The sequence below is a fragment of the Leucopleurus acutus genome (genome assembly GCF_964270905.1).
Source record: "Leucopleurus acutus genome assembly, chromosome: 8".
In the NCBI taxonomy this organism is placed as follows: domain Eukaryota; kingdom Metazoa; phylum Chordata; class Mammalia; order Artiodactyla; family Delphinidae; genus Leucopleurus; species Leucopleurus acutus.
In genome coordinates, this window is record NC_139151.1 from 38,375,115 (window position 1) to 38,396,928 (window position 21,814).

At 36.8% G+C, this 21,814-nt stretch overlaps 1 protein-coding gene across 3 annotated transcripts in view; it reads left to right on the forward strand.

Annotated features, from left to right (window-relative positions):
* The window catches only part of MTMR2 (myotubularin related protein 2), a gene marked incomplete at its 5' end in the record, with an annotated part of 107,879 nt that overhangs the window by 37,696 nt on the left and 48,369 nt on the right, over positions 1 to 21,814 (forward strand). For all 3 annotated transcript variants that reach the window (XM_082844843.1, XM_082844845.1, XM_082844844.1), the window contains one exon: positions 281 to 386. In XM_082844843.1, the coding sequence (XP_082700969.1) occupies positions 281 to 386 (106 nt within the window). The remainder of the gene's footprint in view (positions 1 to 280; positions 387 to 21,814) is intronic.

A 21,814-nucleotide genomic window follows, 5' to 3' on the forward strand; every position in this document is an offset into this window, starting at 1 on the left:
AAATGGATGGTTGGATAAAAAGAAAGAATTAACCTGGAGTGTATTCATGAGTACTGGGGAAGCTTGTTCAGAGGGAATGTGGATGGTAATAATACTTAGCCCTATTCTTACCAATAGAGCTTGCAATTTATCAGTATTTGGAGATAAGATTGAATAGGCAAAGTAGGACTGATTGGCAGTGGAAGTTTTAAGAAATAATAGAGTTATAGTTAATAAAATTTCTGAAATTGGTTTTTAACACGCCCATTTTTCAAACACACTGTGCTTTTGTATCTTGTAGTGCTTCCACTTCTCATTCAGAGAATTCAGTGCATACAAAATCAGCTTCTGTTGTATCATCGGATTCCATATCAACTTCTGCAGAGAACTTTTCTCCTGATTTGAGGGTACGTATACTGTTTCTAAGTTCTAGTGAAGTATTTTCTGTTAGCTGTTTGTGACCACACTATCAATATAACCTTTAACTAATTAAGAAGGAGACACTGATGGAAGTCTCAAAGACCTGAGTCTTTATGTAATATCCCAGAACAGGCCATTTTTCTTTATTTGTAAAAGAAAAATGTATAATTCATCTCTGGGTTTGATATCTTTAAGATAATTAATGAATTTTTTTGTGATATAAAAGATTTTCATGAATACTCCCATAATGCTTTACTCTCAATAATAGCTAATATTTTTTGAGTACTTACCATGTGCCAAGTATTGTTCTAAGTGCTCTAATGAAATATCTCTTGTAATACTTTTAGCAATTCTGTGAGGTAGAAATTATTATTACTACCATTCTACAGATGACAGTAACTCAGAGACAGATTAAATAACATGTCCAGGGTCTCATAGCCAATAAATTTAATTGTCAGTATTACAGCTCATTTAGTCCAGTTCTGGAGCTAAGTCACTTAAATATTTGCTATAGTTGCTATATACCTCATTATAGTATGTAGGTATTCCTCTATTTATTAAAGGTCTTGTTGCTATGAAATTAACCATATCAGTGATATCCTGTAGCACTTTGTACATTTTTGGATTCTTCTGCTTTTCTACTGCTGCTTGTCTATGAATGTTGGGGAAAATGAATTTCATATATAGCGATAACCTTTAAACCTTACCTCAAAATCTTTTTATTCTGATCAAGTGACTGCCTTCTCAGTGGTTATACTTTCACAATTTTAACTAAAACGTTGTTTTCATTAATGAAGTCATTTGCTGTTGAGACTATATTGAGAATATATCTTTGTCATGTATTTCATTTTCAAAACCAGAATCTAACAAATGTAAGAAGACAGGTTAGAAGCTTGTGTAAAGGTTTCTGCATATTTGCCATTATTTCTTGTGAAATGTCATAAAATACTAAATTGGGTATAGCAGGACTTTAAACATTGCTACAAATGATAAACATTTATCTTTAGAATCTGAGTATATGTTGTGCTGGTTAAAAAGGCCTCATAATATCATTAGCTGTTATCTTGAAGCACAGCATACATTTAGGGCAGCGTTTATCATTAATAATAGTGGATATAAGTCCACTGTTGCTTTTCATTAATTTATTACTATTTAAAAATACATATTTGGTATATGTATCTAACCTTGGTTTAGTCATTATATTAATAAAAATACATTAAAGGCCTGTAGGCCTCTTGATAATTTTGAAATTTTTTGGCCTACTTCTGGTCAGATTTTATTAGTTAAAAAATCATCGTTTTTAACTTCTTGTGACTGATAAAGAACTCATATTAGGAATGGGAGAAATGTCGCTTTTATTTTTAGCCTGTGCTTCTATTATTAATATTATATTTTACCTGCTGTTTCTTGCCTAAAATATGTTAAACCATGTGTGTATTCTTGTGAGTGTTAGCTTAGTTTTAAACTACTTAACTAGGCACGGGTGTGAATTGTCAGCTTCTCTGTGTGCAGACCCCCTTTATTTCCTCAGGATGTCATGTATACCATAATAAGAGTGACTGGCTTACATTGGGACAAAATAAGGGTCATAATGTTAATCTGCAGGTTAAATATTATAATTTATTTCTTATTTTTATTAGATAATTTTTTTTTTTTTTTTTTTTTTTTGCATTACACGGGCCTCTCACTGTTGTGGCCTCTCCCGTTGCGGAGCACAGGCTCTGGACGTGCAGGCTCAGCGGCCATGGCTCATGGGCCCAGCCGCTCCGCGGCATGTGGGATCTTCCCGGACCGGGGCACGAACCCGTGTCCCCTGCATTGGCAGGCGGACTCTCAACCATTGCACCACCAGGGAAGCCCTAGATAAATTTTTAATTTTAGAACAGGTTTAGATTTACAGAAAAATTGCAAAGATACTACAGAGTTCCCAGATACTTGACATCCAGTTTGCCCTATTATTAATATCTTACATTAGTATGGTACGTTTCTCAAAATTAATGAACCAATGTTGATGCATTATTATTAACTAAAATCAATGCTTTATTCACATATCCTTAGTTTTTACCTAATGTCCTTCTTTTTGTTCCATGGTCCATCCGGGATACCACACTGCATTTAGTAGTCATGTCTCCTTAGGCACGGCACCTCTTGGCTGTGACAGGTTTTGCTTTCTTTCTTTGTTTTTCATGACCCTGTTAGTTTCGAAGAGCACTGGTCAGATACTTTGTAGAATGTCTGGTGTTTTACCCATTATTAGACTGGGATTATGTCTTTTGGGGAAGAAGACCACAGAGGTGAATAGCCATTTTCATCATATCATATCAAAGGTACATACTATCAACATGATTTGTCACTGTCGATGTTAACATTAATCACTTGGTTGAGGTAGTGTTAGTTTCTTTCACTATAAAATACTCTTTTTTCCCCTTCTTATCCTTATACTATACTCTTTGAAAGGAAGTAACTATGCACAGTCCATGCTTAAGGAGCCCAGACTCTACCTTGTTAGAATGGAACACCTTTTATTTCTTTTGCATGAGAGATTTGTCTCTTCTCCCTCATTTATTGATTTATGCAATCATTTATTTATATCAGTATAAACTCATTGATATTTATTTTATATATTACAGTCCAGTACTACTTTGTTGTTCAAATTGTTCCAGCTCCAGATTGGGATTTCTTTCAGTCAGATCTTGTGTCCCTTTGACATACTCCCATCATTATGGTGTTTTGCTGTTGTTGTTGATTGTTTTGTTCGTTGTTTGTTTATCAGCTCTTCCTTACTTTCTGTCACTGCAAGATACTCCAAGCTTATCTTGATACTTCCTGCCCCAGTCCTAGAATCATCATCCATTTCTCAGGGAGCCAGATTTCTTTTATTGGAGAATGGTATTAGAAACCAAGATCTGGGCACTACGTGCTCCCTCCCTTCCTTCCTTCCTCCCTCTCTCCCTCCCTCCTTTCCCCAAAAAAGGTAACAAAGTACTTTTATTCTCCTTCTGAAGCAAAAGATCATTTGCATACATCCTATTTGGAGATAATGAGTCTGGTGATCATATATGTAAGTTTGTCTGGAGTAGTCTTATTTTATGCTGTTGTCCCTTCAGGTTTTACATTAGACACAAAAATGTCCTGAATTATTGACTCTCTTAGCACTAGGATACTAAGGGAATCTGTTAAATTTATACATTAGGTCCATGACTTCAGGAATTGTCCCCATTAGTGCCTTGTCAATTCAGCATCTTTCACAACTTCGTGGGGCCCTCAGATAATTTTTTTTTTTTTTTTGCGGTACGCGGGCCTCTCACTGTTGTGGCCTCTCCCGTTGCGGAGCGCAGGCCCCGGATGTGCAGGCTCAGCGGCCGTGGCTTACGGGCGCAGCCGCTCCGCTGCACGTGGGATCCTCCCGGACCGGGGCACGAACCCGTGTCCTCTGCATCGGCAGGTGGACTCTCAACTACTGCGCCACCAGGGAAGCCCAACTCAGATAATTTTTAATAGACAAATGAAGAGACAATTGTTAAATGTTAAATTAAGGAGAAGATGGTTTTGGGCAGCCAAAGGTTAACCGTACTTTCCACAGTAGAGTGCCTGAAAGGACAGAGAAAAAAGAAAAAACTAATATGCTTAGGCTGACTATTTTCCTGTTTCCTCATTTTAAAAGATATCCTTGATTATTAGATATAATCTTTACCTTAATCACAGTCTTTTTTTCAGTTGTGGAAGGGAAATGAAGGAGTAACATTTAATATCATTTTAAAAATGCAGCCTGATTTCAAATGTATGTGTAGGGTGGAGGAAAAACATACTTCTAATAATTGAAAAAAGTGTAGTGTGCTACCTGGATAAATATTTATACACGCCTTATCTCATTTAACTTTCACAACAATCCTGTGAGACAGATATCACTACCCCGTTTGACAAAGAGCAACCTGATATTCAGAAGAGCTGAATTAAATCATGTGCTTAAAGGCACACAGCTGGGTGTTGCCCTTATATTGATATTTGGTCTCAGATTGGTCATATTCCTGTACAGCACATTATCCAGAGAGAGTATTCTCCCATGATTTTGTTGCTAAGTTTTTTCAAATGTGAAGTGCAATTTTCTTAATTAAAAAGAATAACTTTAACACATTTTTGAGGTAGAAATAGCAGTTTTCAATATCCCTTAATAAGTGAGAATTGCTTTTCTAATTAATCATAAAAGATGGTTTTTCTAATAATATCTGATCTCTCCCCCTTCTCAATTTTGTTAGTTGATGATATTTTGCTTTTATTATGTATACCTTTAGTGGCTATAAAATGGTAGTGTTCTAGTAAATTATAGGTGCAACTAACTGCAGACAGCTATGTTGTTCTTTGACCATGGTTTGGCTCTATTTATGAGAGGAGGGGCTTGGTATGGTAGTTTGAACATCATCATTCACAGACGATTTGAAGTTGGTTAACCTCTAGGCTTTGAGTTCTCCACATAGCCTCATGTTTATCTCTGCCCTGAGCCTCAACATTTTAGAAGCTCTGTTAGTAACAACTTTTTTTTTTTTTTTTGCGGTACGCGGGCCTCTCACTGTTGTGGCCTCTCCCGTTGTGGAGCACAGGCTCCGGACACGCAGGCTCAGCGGCCATGGCTCATGGGTCCAGCCACTCCGTGGCATTGTGGGATTTTCTCGGACCGGGGCACGAACCCATGTCCCCTGCATCGGCAGTGCGGACTCTCAGCCACTGCGCCACCAGGGAAGCCCCAGTAACAACTTTTAAATAGAAGTGTAAAGAACATAATGCATTGAAAAGCTAATCCTGCTTCATTAAAAATATTAAATTGAATTGTATAGGTTTTCTGCTGCAGGCACCATGAAGTGACACTTTCCTGAAAGGTTAGTGTTGTAGTGGAGTAACAGCTGTGAAAGCTTCTGTTATGAATTTCTTAGTCAAGCAAGATTCTTTGCTCCTACATCAGTAAAGCAGAATGGAAAATCAGTGGGGGTAGTGGAGTATTCTAGTTATCTTGAACTTATATTTACTCAGGTGGAATTCTATTTGTGGTACTTTTTCACCCTGTGAGCCTTGTTTGTTGTGGAAAAAGTCATATACAGATTTAATCCAGTAGATGTATTTCTAAAAAGTTGAGCACAAACTTAGGCTTGATAAATTGAATCCTCAGTAACATTAGGGTTTTCTCTTTGCTTCATTTGTTCTTCACTTGGTAGTGCAGCCTATTTAATTTCATTAAAAAAACTTAAAATCCTTTCATATAGAATTTTTAATAAATTATTTTAAAATAGATTTGCAATTTTTAAAATCAGACTTTCTTTAATAAGAACATATTTTTAAAGTTTGACAGTAGAATTAAGAACCTAGGGAATTTGTGTTTGGTTGATTTATTTGCTCACTGAAGACTAAAATCCATGAAATACAGGATTTTAAAATTCAAATGCACAACTCTATTTATTTATAAATAGTATAAATTTTAATTAGTATTTATACTATTTAATAGTATAAATAGTAATTAGTATAGCATTGGGCTTTAAGCGAAGTATGCTCCTTAAATGGTGGTGATTAAAAGATAAGGTAAAAGGCTATGCAGTACCCCCTTTCCTTTGTTGATGCCTGTGATATGGCACTTACACGGATGTTTGTCTACAATTCAAAATCAAATATTAAAATGAAATTGTATTTTTTTTTTTTTTTTTTGTGGTATGTGGGCTTCTCACTGTTGTGGCCTCTCCTGTTGCGGAGCACAGGCTCCGGACGCGCAGGCTCAACGGCCATGGCTCACGGGCCCAGCCGCTCTGCGGCATGTGGGATCTTCCCGGACCGGGGCACGAACCCATGTCCCCTGCATCGGCAGGCAGACTCTCAACCACTGCGCCACCAGGGAAGCCCCTATTCTTTGTTTTTTATCTCTATTTTAGAAGGCCTATTTGATCTCAGAATATATATATATATATTTATATTTATATTTATATTTATATAGTTTATGTATACATAAATATATATGAGATAAAAGTTAATAATATTTTGGGTTTTGTTCTTAACCATCTGCCCTTGAAATATTTAATGGGCTTAAATCAAGCAAGTGTGATTTTCCTTTCAAAATTTGTGTTATATTGTTCATATTTCTTTATGAACCAAAGGTCAGAGATAATTGGATTATTTCTTATCTAGAGTGTGTACATGAATGTAATATTGACATATTCTGTAAGTATGCAAATCTAGTTGGAATGAGTTTAAGGCTCATAGAGCAGATGTTAGGTAAACAGAGAACAGTGTCTATTATACATAGTTATTTAAATAGCCAGAGCAAAACTGATTGAAGTTAGCACTTATTATGATTAATACCACCACCCCTCATACCAACATGAACTCTTGAGAACCTAGGAATTGAAAAGAACATCTTAGCAAAATAAAGGATATCCACCAAAACTCCACAGTAAGCCTCATACTTAATGGGAAGATGTTAGAAGCATTTCCTTTAAACTTAGAAACCTGATGATGATTTCTATCACCACTTTTATTCAACATTATGCTAGGAGTCCTAGCCAGTAAAATAGGAAAAGAATAAATAATGTAAGAAATGAAAGGAAGAAACAAAACTTTTATTATTTATGAATGATTGTATATACAGAAGACTTAAGAAAAATCTATATGTACAGTGGAAAAGGAGGTAGCAAATCCATGATTATTATATGTTAGGTACTATGACAAACGTATACCTTGGGAGCAGAAAGGGCAGAACATTCTAAAGCAGTTTACATTATAAGTAAATAAAGTACTACTACATTTAAACATACTTAAAGAAAAAACTTGGAGGGCATTTACAAAAACAAGAATTTAAAGAAAAATAAACATTCTGGAAAGAAAAAGAGAATATACTATAAGATATATACAGATAAGATATATCTGTTGTCCTGTCTTGTATCCTTAGAACTCCATATTTGGAATGTGGAAGGTACCCAGGAAAAGTGTTTTGACTAATCAGTTGAAGAGAATGAGAAATACAAAGTTACTTTCTCTTTTAACAGAATGTCATATCTTTTGAAAAATGCTCATTTCCCCTTTACTTTCCATTGTTAACAGTCCCCTAGTTCTTATATCTGATAGGCTTGTCTTTGTCTGATGCAGCTAATGCACTACCATAAGGCTAATCTTCCTCTGACATCACTTCCATATGTGATACCCTGTTTAAAAATTCTTCAAGGGGATCCCCGTTTCTTACAGTAGTGAGTTCAGACTTCTAAGCCTTGTGTTCAGGGTTCTGTGTGTTTGATCCCATCACAACTATCACACTGTATCTCTAACTGTCCCCAAGTGTAATCCCACCCCGATAGATAGGGATTCTTCTTTTAGTCCCTTACACAATATGTGCTCATTCACACTTCCATTCATGATCACTCACTCACACATCTGGAATGTTCTTCTCTTCTTCAGTGAAACAAATCATGGTCAGCCCGTTTATCATAGACTCAGTCCCATCTCTGACCCTTCTAGCTCATTATGATCTTTTTTTTTCTGATGGGAGATATTTAGATAAAAATCAGAGAGGGAACAAGGTTGAAAAAGCTTTGAAGAAATTATATGAGGAAAATTTGGAAGAGAGACAGTCACTAATTCAATTCCTTCATCACACTTGGAAATGTTCACAGTTGTCTCATTTCCATGCTTAATAGAGAAATGACTTCAGACCACACCCTCATGATTTCCATTTTACTGAAACTTTTCTCTCAAAAATTACCTGACTCATATTTGTAAAATTTTGTATCTTTTATAATAACCTTGAGAGTTTTTTTTATTATAAAAGTAATACAGTGTACTAATTTGTGGGAAATAGAAATAGGATTAAGGAAAAAATAAAAATCACCAGTGCCTCTACTACTGTCACCATTACTCTTAGTATTTGGTACACAAAAGAATCTTCCTTAAAAGTTTTACGTAGAACTTTTACAGTTACAAGATTGGGTATCAGAGTAAAAGCTCTTCAACTCTACTCACCACAAGTTCATGATGTCAGCAGTTGGCTAAGCTATAGTAAGTAGGGTCTTAGATGCTATACTGTTGAGTAGTCTATAGCATGTTTATTGGGTTTGTAATTATTTTGATGTGATTTGCAGATTATATTGCAGGTATTATTAACCCCTTTAAGGCTTAAAAGAATAAAAGCTCTGAATTAACTCTGTTAAGAGTTTTAGTAAAAAGAGCCAAATAATTATAATAGAAACATATATAGAGATTATTAAAAAATTAGAATGTATGGAAAAATTGATAAACATAAAAGTATATTTAATATAGTCATGATGTGACAGGAATAATAGTGACTATATTCAGTTGATAGTAAGGAGATAAAGAAAGTGTTTGTGCCTAAAGTATATTTAATTAGGTAGAACACTTATTAACATGATCCTAATACTGGAGTAGAGAATGTTTCACACTTCAAAGCTAAGCATAGTAAAAGTGCTGCTGATATAACTTCCTTTACAAGACAGAGAGGGTTCCACATAATTATCTTTATATATGCAGAAAAGGCATTTAATAAAGAGTATTTGACCAAATTTAACCTGTTTCAGGTTTTCAGAACTTTTAATTAGCATTGTGCCTAATATTAAAACATTAGAAGTAGTCCCATTAAAGAACAAGACAGGGTACCTACTATCATGCCTGTGTTATTTAGCATTCTTTATAAGTAATGTCTGATGCAGTTAGATTAGAGAAATATAGTCTGCCCCCTGAATCCACAGGTTCCTTATCAGCAGATTCAACTAACTGTGGATTGAAAATATTTGGGGAAATAAATTCCAGAATTTTCAAAATACAGAACTTGAATTTGCCATTCACCGGCAACTATTTACATAGCACTTACATTTTATTAGAATTTTTTTCAGTAATGTAGAATTGATTTAAAGTATGTGGGAGAATTTGCGTAAGTTATATGCAAATATTATGCCATCTTATAAAAGGGCCTTGAGGATCCTCAGATTTTGGTATCCAGTGGGGGTCCTGGAACCAATCCCTTGTGGATACCAAGGGACAACTGTACATTGGAGGCATATTACTGAAAAGGAGCATTGTTTTTACCTGGAAGTTAAGAAAATCAAATGAAAATTATTAGAAACAAAAGACTAATCAGGTGACTGCTTACAAAAAGAAGCTTGGAAGTCATCTGTCCTAACAAACAAGTAAAAAGCCAAAAAGTTGAAATTTAACTCTTCTTAGATCCATCAGAGAATTGAGATCACAGGACAAATGGCTGTCTCCCAAATTAGAGAGACAGGCAGAACAGAAACCGTCAGCAGAAACTGTCTCTGGAACCAGTAAGGGGCAGGACAACTTAAACTGTAATTGACAAATTGCTGGCGGATCAGTGTGGACAAGACTGAGAGTTAAATACTCAAGGGGGTCCCAGTCTTAGGGGGGCCTTCATAGTTTTGTGAGTTTTACCTATAGGAGCCCTACCAGGTTCTCACAGTGAAGACTGAGAAAAATCTCTTTTGCTTCTGGCAGAGGGAGGGGAAAAGCAGCTATTTTGAAAATGTCCAGAACATTCGTCTTAACAAGGCCTGCCCTCAAAAGAAACTATTTTACTAGCCCAGCCTACGGGCTTTGTGAGAGCCTAACTGACCTGGGGGAAGGGAAATACCCAATTCCAGCCTCCTCTAACCTTCCCCATGGGAGAAGAGAAATACAGACTTCAGCACCCTCTAGCCAACCTGTCCTATCTGGGGGTGGGAGGGGTGGAGGGACAAAGAAGCACTTGTAAACATCACGCTGCAGGGGCACAAGCTCACTAAAAGACAGAGGACTATGGGATTCAGTCATAGGACTATAGAACATTTCCCCTCCCACCTCCTCACCTCACTATGACATCATTAGGGGCCTGTTTATCTCAGTTCTTTTTACGTGGTGCATCATGTCCAACTTTCAGCAAAACATTACAAGGCATACTAAAAGCCAAAATTGATATGTAAGGATCAACAGCTTTCTATTATAAAAATACTTATAAATATCAGGAAGGGAAAGGTCCTATTTATAATAACAATTAAAAGTATAAAATATCCAGGAATAAACTTAAGATATAGGAAGAAACTATATGAAGAAACTTTAAAACTCTGCTGAGTAATATAAAAGAATACTTAAATAAATGGAAAGTCATACCTTGTTTTTTTGATAGAAAGGCTCAATATTGTTCAGATTTTAATTCTTGCTTATTTTGTAAATAATATGGTTAAGACTTGACAAGCTGATTCTCAAATTTGTAATGACAAAAGTCTGGAAACAATAGAAATGTTTTTTGCTTAGGGGGATGGTTAAATAAATTATGTGTTTACAATTGTATACTATGTAGTATTTGGAAAGAAAAAATGGATTTTCATATGTGGATATGAAAATATGTTCAAGAAAGATGAAAAAATTCAGGACAGAAGAGTGTATTTAAGTTTCCATTTGCTGGGAATTGTTGAGGGAGGTCTAGAAGAAGCCGCGGATACATAAAGAGGGGTATTAATTAGAGGCAGGTAGAATGAAAACAGGGAGATATGTTTGGAGGCTGTTTGTACAATTCCAAGTAAAAATTGATAAAGGGCATGCACTAGGGTAATGACAATGCAGAGTAAAGGACAGGTTTGAAAAAATATTTATGTGGACGTAATGTGTTTAAGCTGCCTGAGTATTGCAGATTGGGGGAGAGAGGAGTCAAAGATGATGACTCTAGGTTTCAAACCTGGTGACAATTTATGGGTTCACTTCTTTTCTATCGGACTGCCCCTCCTTTGTGTACTTGCTGTTCCTCTCTCCTCAGCTAAACAAGGTGACCGTAATATGTCCTTCATCACTTGCTCACCCCCAAACTCCCTACTCCTGTCTTCCTTATGCTCTTTCTTTCTCATAACTTCAGCTATCGTCACTTTATGGATGACTCCCATATCTTTACCTCTGGTTGTGATCTCTTTCTCAGCCACTGATCCATCATATCACTTGCTTGCTATACAGTTACAGTAGGATGCTATTATATCATGGTCATAGTCTTAGTTCAGTCATACATCTGTTCAAGTTCATCTGCTGTTGTGAGGTATATGTCACCTTGGAAAAGTTGCTTAACTTCTCTAAGGGTCAATTACCCCATTTAGAAATGGGAATAAAACCACTACTTCTCTTTCAAGGTATTATAAGCAGTAAATGAGTAATGATCTTCTAAAAGCAGTGCATTAACCAGGTCAGGTCATGATGATGTCTTCTGTGTATGAGGTAAAATGAAAGTAATGAGTTAATATTTTATCTACCTACCTATCTACTTCTGTTTGTTTTTGGCAGAAATTGATATAAGCCATCCTTTACTGGGAAGAAGTGTTCTTTATCACAGGATTATATCATTCTAACTTTTTGGTTTTAAAAGTCTCCTTTCTTCTATGAAATGATATTAGTCATAGATGGTAGTTTTTTTTTTTAATTTTTAAAAATTTATTTATTTTTGGCTGCGTTGGGTCTTCGTTGCTGCGCACGGGCTTTCTCTGGTTGTGGCGCGTGGGCTTCTTATTGTGGTGGCTTCTCTTGTTGCGGAGCATGGGCTTTAGGTGCACTGGCTTCAGTAGTAGTGGCACGTGGGCTCAGTAGTTGTGGCTTGTGGGCTCTAGAGCAGAGCACAGGCTCAGTAGTTGTGGCACGTGGGCTTAGTTGCTCTGCGGTATGTGGGATCTTCCTGGCCCAGGGCTTGAACCCGTGTCCCCTGAATTGGCAGGCGGATTCTTAACCACTGCGCCACCAGGGAAGTCCCAATGGTAGTTGTTTTTGTGGTTATTTTAATGTCCTAAGTTATTTTTTTTAAAATAGTTGCAGCCCTATGTTTTTTTTTTTTTTTTTTTTTTTGCAGTATACGGGCCTCTCACTGTTGTGGCCTCTCCCGTTGCAGAGCACATGCTCCAGATGCGCAGGCTCAGCGGCCATGGCTCATGGGCCCAGCTGCTCCGCGGCATGTGGTATCTTCCTGGACCGGGGCACAAACCCATTTCCCCTGCATCAGCAGGAGTCTCAACCACTGTGCCACCAGGGAAGCCCTGCAGCCCTATGTTATTCCCCTCCTCAACCTCCACAGTTTCTCCTATTTACATCCTATTTACATATTAGTGTGGTGCATTTGTTATAATTGATGAACCAATATTGACACATAATAATATTAATTAAAATCTGTAGTTTACATTAGGGTTCAGTCTTTGTGTGGTACATTCTACGGGTTTTGACAAATGTATAATGACATGTTTCCACCATTACTGTATCATACAAAGTAGTTTAACTACCCTAAAATCACTCTTTAATCCAACTATTTGTCTCCCCCCCTTCTCCCTGAACCCATGACTACCACCGATCTTTTTACTGTCTCCATAGTTTTGCTTTTCCAGAATGTCATATAGTTGGAATCATCTAATACATAGCCAGATTGGCTTCTTTTACTTAGCAGTATGCCTTTGAGATTCCTCCATATCTTTTTGTGGCTTGATAGCTCATTTCTTCTTATCACTAAATAATATTCCTTTGTATTGATGTACCACAGTTTGTTTATCCATTCACTCACTGAAGGACTTTTCTGTTGCTTCCAAGTTTTGGCAGTTATGAACACCTTGCATTTTAAGATTTAAACTTGAAAATTTTTCTTGATATTAGGTGTGTTATTCCTAGGGCTGCTGTAACAGAATATACAAACTGAGTGGCTTAAAACAACAAAAATTTATTCTCTCACAGTTCTGGAGTATGTAATAAGAAATATATATACATATACATATACATATACATATACATATACATATATATATATATATATATATATAGATCTTCATCCTTAAGTCTTGGTCAGAGCTCCTAAAACTTTTGTCATTTTCTAAGTGATAAGAGCCATAGGAGCATCTTTTGTTATAATATTTAGTTTTTGTCTCTGTTTCCAGAGTGATAAAAGTAAAAGCATCTTTTGTTATTCATAACACACCCCTTTGGATCACACCTGAGTTTATATTAATGAATGACTTTTGGAAAGCCCCTAAGGATGGGGCCTGGTTGTCAGGAAAATCCACCTTTGATTAGGTTTGGAACTTTCAGCCCCCTCCCATCTCTGGGGAGGGGAGAGGGGCTGGAGGTTTAGTTAATCACTAATGGCCAGTAATTCAATCAATCATGTCTAAGTAATGAAGCCTCCATAAAAATACCCTTATCCATAAAAATACCCTTACTGAAGGGGTTTAAAGAGCTTCCAGACTGGTGAACACTTTGAGGTTCTGGGAGACTAATATGCCCAGACAGGGCATGGAAATTCCACACAGCCTCATACCCCATTCCTTGCCATATGTAGGTCTTCCATCTGGTTGTTTCTGAGTTCTGTCCTTCATAATAAACTGGCGAATGTAGGTAAGGTGTTTCCCTGAGTTTTGTGAACCATTTTAGCAAATTATTGAACCCAAGGAGGGGTTGTGGGAACCCTTGATTTATGAACGATTGGTCAGAAGTACAGTTGGCAACCTGGGACTTGAGATTAGTGCTTGAAGTAGGGGGCAGTCTTGTGGGACTAAGCCCTTACAATGTGAAGTCTGCGCTAACCATGGGTGATAGTGTAGTAACTGAATTATAGGGCACCCAGTTGGTATCCACTGAGAATTGGAGAATTACTTGGTGTGGAAAAAAACACACATCTGGTGTCAGAAGTGTTGAGAGTAGAGGACTGAAAAACAGTGAGTTTTGTTTCTTTCTCACAATCTAAAATCAAGGTGTTGAGAGGGTTGGTCACTTCTGAGGGTTCAGAGGAAGAATCTGTTTGATACCTCTTTTCTTGCTGCCGGGGAGGACCAACGATCCTTGGTGTTCCATCCATTGGAACATCCATCACTCCAATCTCTGCCTCCATCTTCATATGGCATTATCCTGGTATCTCTGTGTCTTCTAGGGATGTCTTCTTACATGGACAACAGTCATATTGGATTAGGGGTCCACCCTATCCAGTATATCCTCATTTAACTAATTACATCTGCATTGACTCTGTTTCCAAATAAGGTCATGTTCCAAGGTGCTGTCAGTTAGTACCTCAACCTGTGTTTATTGAGGGGCACAGTTCAACCCATAGCATGAAGTGATGCTTTCCAGACTGTTCCTCTGTAGATACTCGCCCTTTTTTTGTTGTTGTTCAATCATTGATGGTGATGTAATATTATCCATATCTTACTAATTGTGGTTTCAGCTGAAAACCAGTGTCCTTGGCAGTGTTATAAAAAGAACGGGCTTCCTTGTGCTTGAATTTGGATGTACTTTCAAATATGTAACCAGTAAGATCCATCCCAGACGCCAGTCTGTGCCTCTTCAGAGTTTGGTTTGTATGATTCATTTGCATACTTTGTGGTTTGTCAGTGAAGTATAAAAATAGAATAAAGTGAAATTGATGTAAAATAATTTTCTTTAATAGAATTATCCAATGAAGAGTAAGTTCATTTTTTTCTTCACAGTTCTAGTACACAAAGAAGCTGTGAGAGATAGTGTATAACTTCTACAGACTCATTTTTCCCTTTCAGGTGATTATAATTTAGTGTTTTGCAGATTTCAGAAAAATTCTTTCCTATCTTTCTGTCATCTGACATTCCATGTGAAAACTGACCCATAAACTTGCCAACTTCCAGATCATCATTATAGACAAGGTTTCTGAATTTCCTTTATAGTAATTTCCTGATCAGAGAGAAGGAGAGAAAGGGAGGTAGGTTAGAGTTGCATGGAAAGTTACTGAGCATTTCGAAAATAGTTTGATAAAGAGGGCATGGAAGAAAATGGGGGAAAAAAAAACATGGTTGGGAGAGAGCAAAACTGAATTATGTTTTAGGAATAAAAAATTATACATTTCAATCTGTGTGTTTTTTTCCACCAGTAAGATTTTAATGTGATCAATACACTTTTCTTGATAGTTAAGAAAAGGATTAAATATTGTATTAGGTGCTAGTAAAGAGCAGATTTTATATAATCTTATCTATTGATATAGCCAGAGCTCTTGAGGCAGGCCAGCATCTAATGCATCTGATAGTAACAGAATGGATAGCCACTTAGTAACGTGACTTTGGTCCAGTATGAGAAAGTATTTTATGTATTCCAGGGGGTTTCTTCTGGGGGGAATTTCTCTCTTCCTCTCATATCTGAGGGTTATATAACTTTTTCTCTGCTGAAGACAGTTCCATGTGAATGCTGACAAACTTAATGAATCTGTCTGGCTTTGCTGTCTTAGTTTCTCTACTCTCATTTTAGGAAGGTAGGACCCTGGTGTTTCTGAGTTGACCTCTTGTTTTGACCTTAACTCCTTTCTTTGTTTAATCTGCATTTCTTTTTTCGTTACTGACATATCTGAAATGCAATTCTCTTCAAGTAAAAAGCAGCCTGTATTACTCAATAATTGCTTGTATTTTTTTTTGTTAATAAACCTAGGGTCAAATTTGATCACTTCTTCCAACAAGCTATTTCATATGCATCTTTATTTCTCCTACCACAGACTAATCCAGGATTTTGATATTTCTGTCCTAGATTATTATCCTTTCATCTTTATCATATACAGTTTTGTGCACCTTTATGACCATGCCGTTTACCTCTATCAGAAACCTGCAGTGGTTTTCCTTAACATGACTGGTCAAGTTTAAAATCCTTACTCTCCCCACTCCCCCCATATTTTATTATAAACATTTCCAAACACACTATTGAGTTGTATCAATTCTCTGTATATTCAATATTAACCCCTTATCAGATATATGATTTGCAAATATTTTCTCCCATTTGGTAGGTTGTCTTTTTTGTTGTTGATGGTTTCCTTTGTTGTGCAGAAGCTTTTTAGTTTGATATAGTCCCACTTGTTTATTTTTGCTTTTTTTGCCTTTGCTTTTGGTGTCAAATCCAAAAAATCATTGCCAAGACTGATGTCAAGGAGCTTATCCTTTATATTTTCTTCTAGGAATTTTATGCTTTCAGGTCTTACATTCAAGTCTTTAATTCCTTTTGAGTTGATTCTTGTGTATGGTGTAAGATAGGAGTTTATTTTCACTCTTTTGCATTTGGCTGTCCAGTTTTCCCAGCACTATTTGTTAAAGAGACTGTCCTTTCCCCATTACATATTCTTGGCAATTTTGTTGTAACTTAATTGACCATAGATGAGTGGGTTTATTTCTGTGCTCTCTATTCTGTTCCATTGATCTATGTGTATTTTTAATGCCAGTACCACACTGTTTGACTACTATAGCTTTGTAATATAGTTTGAAATCAGGAAGTATGCCTCCAGCTGTGTTCTTTCTCAAGATTTCTTTGGCTATTCAAGATCTTTTGTGGTTTCATACAAATTTTAGGGTTTTTTTTTTGTATTTCTGTTGAAAAATGCCAGTGGAATTTTGATAGGGATTGCTTTGAACTTTCTATGTTTTTAGTGTTAAAATTTACCTCTTTTTATATTGTGTATTCATGAAGAAATTATACTGGCTCTAGTTATTTTTAATAGTCTTTTCCTTTAAACTATATAATGTTGAAAGTTATGTGGTTAACACACCATCCTGTTACAGAATTAGAATTTTCTGAACCTCACTGTATATTTACCTTTATCAGTGAATTGTATATTTTCATGTTACTATTAGTGTCTTTTCATTTCAGCTTGAAGAATTCCTTTCAGCATTTTTTGTAAGGTAGATCTAGTGGTGATAATTTTATATGGCTAATCTAGCTTTTATTCATCTGGAAATGTCTTCATTTCTGAAGGATACCTTTGTTGGATAGAGTATTCTTAGCTGGCAATTTTTTCCTTTCAGCACTTTGAATATATCATTCATTCCACTCTCTCCTGGCCTGAAAGGTTTCTGCTCAGAAATCTGCTGATAGCCTAATGGGGGTTCCTTTGTAGCTTACAATCTTTATCTTACGGCTCTTAGGATTTTCTCTGTCTTTGATTTTTTTTTTTTTTTTTTTTTGCGGTATGCGGCCCTCTCACTGTTGTGACCCCTCCCGTTGTGGAGCACAGGCTCCAGACGCACAGGCTCAGCAGCCATGGCTCACGGGCCCAGCCGCTCTGCGGCATGTGGGATCTTCCTGGACTGGGGCACGAACCCGTGTCCCCTGCATCAACAGGCGGACTCTCAACCACTGCGCCACCAGGGAAGCCCTGTCTTTGATTTTTGACAGTTTGAGTATAATGTGTCTTGGAGAAAATAATTTTGAATTGAAACAATGGGGGATCTATTAGCTTTATGGACTTCAGTGTCCAACGTTCTCCCCAGGTTTGGGAAGTTTTCAGCCATTATTTTTTTTTAATAAGCTTTATTCCCCCTTTCTTTTCTCTTCTCCTTCTGGAACTCCAATGATTCTGCTATTGATTATTTTGATAGTGTTCCATAGATCATGTAGGCCCTCTTTATTCTTTTTCATTCTTTCTTTTTTGTTCTCCTCTGACTGGGTTATTTCAAAGTTCCTATCCTCTAACTCATGGATTCTTATCTTCTGACTGTTCTGTTCTGTTGTTGATGCTTTCTTTTGCATTCTTCATTTCATTCGTTGAATTCTTCAGCTCCAGAATTCATGTTTGTTTCTTTTAATGATTTCTGTCTCTGTTTATTTCTCATTTTGATCATGTATTGTTTTCCAGATTTTGTTAAATTGTCTCTTTATTTTCTTGTAGGTCATTGAGTTTCCTCAAATGTCTATTTTGAATTCTTTACTGGATAAATCACAGATCTCTGTGTCTTTGCCTTCAGTTACTGGGGGATAATTGTGATCTTTTGGTAATGTCACAGTTCCTTTATTCTTCATGTTCCTTGTAGTTTTACATTGCTGTTTTGGCATTTGAAGTAAGTTGCTTCCTCCAATCTTTACTAGCTGAGAGATACTTTTTGTTGATCCTACTTGTGTTCTGGGGCTTTCTGTGACCTTGTATGGGTACATCAGCTCCACACTTCTTGCTCCCTCTGGTGGCAGAACTGTTAAGCTTGTATGTCTTTAAATCTTACTGTGACCCAGGCTGGCTGTTGGTTAATCTCTCTTTCATTTTCCAGAGGGTGGTGCTACAGCTCAAGATTGTGGTTTCTCTCTTTCCCATAGACCCTGGCTTGTTTTCTATGTACACTCCCTGTCTACCTGAGCTTACTCTCACTGTTGTTGCCCTTGGAAATGTGAACAAGGAGCTGGCTGCAGAGTGGGGACGGTCTGGATGTGGCCTTTGGGGAATTGGGAGTTCTGGTGGGTCAGATTAGGGGATCTTTGGATGAAGTTTTTCCAGTGACTCATGGTGGCCTTCCTCCTGGAGTCTAGAATGCAGAGAACCACATCCATTTAATGCCCTCTGGTATTCTTACCTGCCTCTTCCCTGAACTCCTCCCTTCCCCCAGTCACGGAGCTCTTGCTTTAATAATACTCTGAGGCTGTGGGAGAGAGGTGGGTTTCTTTAGCAGTGTCCCCACAGCTGGGAAAGCTGTGTGCTCACTCACTGTTTTCCCTTTTCCCCAGAGGGATTCCAAACCTTTTTCTCCAGGCTGTGCCACCTTGAGGGGAGGGGTGATACTGGCAAAGGTCCTCTTACCCTAATGGGTCCAAACTTGTTATTTTTTTGTTGTTGTTCCCACTGGAGTGCTGGAACTTCTTTAGAAACCTGAACTTCCATAAAGCCTTTCTCATCTGTGGGTATTTGCTCATGTCATTGTTTTCCAGGTACCACAGTTAAGAGGGGTTGGAGTCAGTTCACAGGCTCCTGCTGGTTCTACAGCCTGTATCAAGTTCTGTCTGCTTTTTACACGATGCAGTGGTGGGGGAGACTCCTTCTAGGTCCCTCGGCATATGATGCTGGATTCCATAGCTCCCATGGGGACACTTTTGTTCATGGATAGATACCAAATTTTAGATGTTAAAGGACAATGAAAATGAGGGATGCCTTATGCTACCATGGAGCTAGCATCACTTCTCTTGCTGCTTTCTTTAGAATAGTAAGATGCTTGCTATTCTGTAGCTAAGTCTAGTAGTTAGTAGGTCAAGAGTTAGAGAGATATATGGTTACCTTTATGACATGCTGTCTCAAATATTAATCCCGGTGTATTTTAGAGCAGAGGAATAAAGCACCATGTGAATAAGCCATTGTGAGAAGAGACAGTGCAAATTTATGTTGATGCTTCTCTTAAGTGAATAATAAGTATTTCTTATATTTTAACAGCATCTTGCAAATCCCTTTATGATGCAGCTATCTCATTTCATATTCACAAGCCTGTAAGGTGGATATTAATATTACCGTAATAATATAAATGATGAAACTAAGACTCAGAGAGGTTAGTATGGTGGCTACTGCCACCAAATGGGTTTTCTTTTCTGTTTTTTGGCTGGAAGGCAGTTAGGATATAAAAAACTTGTCTTCACTGGGTACCACAAATTTCTTACATATAAGTTTTAATTTTCATTCCCCTTTTTCACCTGAATTACTGCCTTGGGTAATTTTTTTCTTTTTTCAAAAGCAGGACATGTGGGTTACATTTCTGTTGACTTGGCATATCTGAGAATGACTTCCACATTAGAGAGGTCACAACATTTTCCTTCAAGAATCTGATAACATTTTCTTATTGTCTTCTAGAATATGATTTTACAGAGAAACTTGAAGGTAGCCTGATTTTGCTTTTGTATGTAAATTCTTTCTCTTTCTAAACATTTTTGTCTATATTTTCACAGTTTGTCTTTTAATTACAGTTCAAAAATTTTTGCTGAGATACACCCATATATGTCTGTTCACTGATTTTTATGTGGAACATGATAAACTATTTCGATCAGCAAACTTAGAAAATCTTTACTCATTTCAAAAGCATGTTCTTCAATTACATATTGGATTGTTGCTTCTATCCTGTTTTAATTTTTTCCTTTAGGGAATAGAATTCTTTTATTGGTTATCATCTTCTCATGATTTTTATGTCTGTTCTTTTCTACAAATTATTAGAGGGTTTTTCACGTTTGCCGTGTACATAAATGCTGTCTTCTGAATAATCCATTCAGTTCTTTATTAACTCCAGCACAGATTTTACTTCTGCTGTTACATTTAAATTTTTTTGTAGTAATTCCTTATTTTACCCATTTCTCTTAGTTTCAGTCTCTCCTTTCTATTCCTGTTTCCTAGGGGATAGGCTGGTTTCCTTTTGGGTATGCCATATAGTTTATACATTGTTTCTACTAATGCTTATAGGAATATTTTCAGAGAACTGCTCTTTTTTTGAGCTTCAGGCTGATACTACCTTTTTCTTGTCAAACAGTCTTTTTTTAGGCCCGATTTTTTTTTTTTCTCTTCTGTTTCATTAAGGCTAGATTGGTTCAGAATCAGTATTTGCCAGTAAACAAAGGGTCTGGATTGCCCTTGGCCCTGCTTTGTGTACTTGTTTGAGTTCCTTTCTATATCTTGAGCTCTAAAGTGAGTTGTTCATGTATAACCTCCAGTGTATGCCTATTATTAAAAGTCTGTCATCTGGTGCAGATTTTCCAAACAAAGCTGTCCATCTTGCTTCTCTTCATTGTCTTGCTCTCTGACATTCTAGTTCAAGAGTATATGAGAGCCTATGATTTTCAACATGCACTACTTGCATGCGTTTGTTTCCCTGTGTCTTTTCTCACTTTGCAATCTTTACTTATGAAGATTGTACCTTGTCATACACCTGTGCCTCTGCCAGAACTGCCTTTCTCTCCACACCTGTCTACAACACACATATTTTCTGGGGTTTGCAGCTTCCTTCCGAGTACAGAAATATAGAAAGAGAGGAAATCATGGGGAACAACACTGTAGCAACTATAAGAAGGTATACCTGTGCAATAGAGAACTAGTGCCCAGCTTTGGAAGTGACATAATCATTGTATTGCCAAATCAAGTGATAGACAGTGGGCAAAGGATAAAGCAGATTCCCTTTATGTGACCTTTCACATTTGTAACCTTGTTTGGATTTTTCAGTATACTGTGTGTTAGTTATTATTCATATCTTTTGATCTAATTGTTTTCATAATTAGTAGAAATTCTTACCAGATTCTGGCAATCTTGTTAGTCTAAATTTTTACTATTATTATTAATTTTACTATTATTATTTCTATAAATAGGAAATACTTATTAAGTATATATTTTGTGTCAACACTGATGTAAATGCTTTAAGTGTATTAACTCATTTAAGTTATAACAGCCCTTTTGTGGCATACTGTAATTATCACAATTTTATAGGTGGAAAAAATGAGGCATAAAGAAGTTGAACACTTGTCTAAGAGTACTTAGCTAACGTATAGCACAGTCAGGATTTGAAGCCAGGAAGTCTATATATTTGCATAGTGCAGGTTTTTATCCTGTTTTTCTGCATCTTCATGGGCCCGCCCTTTCTCCTTCATTCCCTACTTCTCTCTCTTCCTTTTTTCTTAAGTTCCTTTTATGACTGCATAAAAGACTATA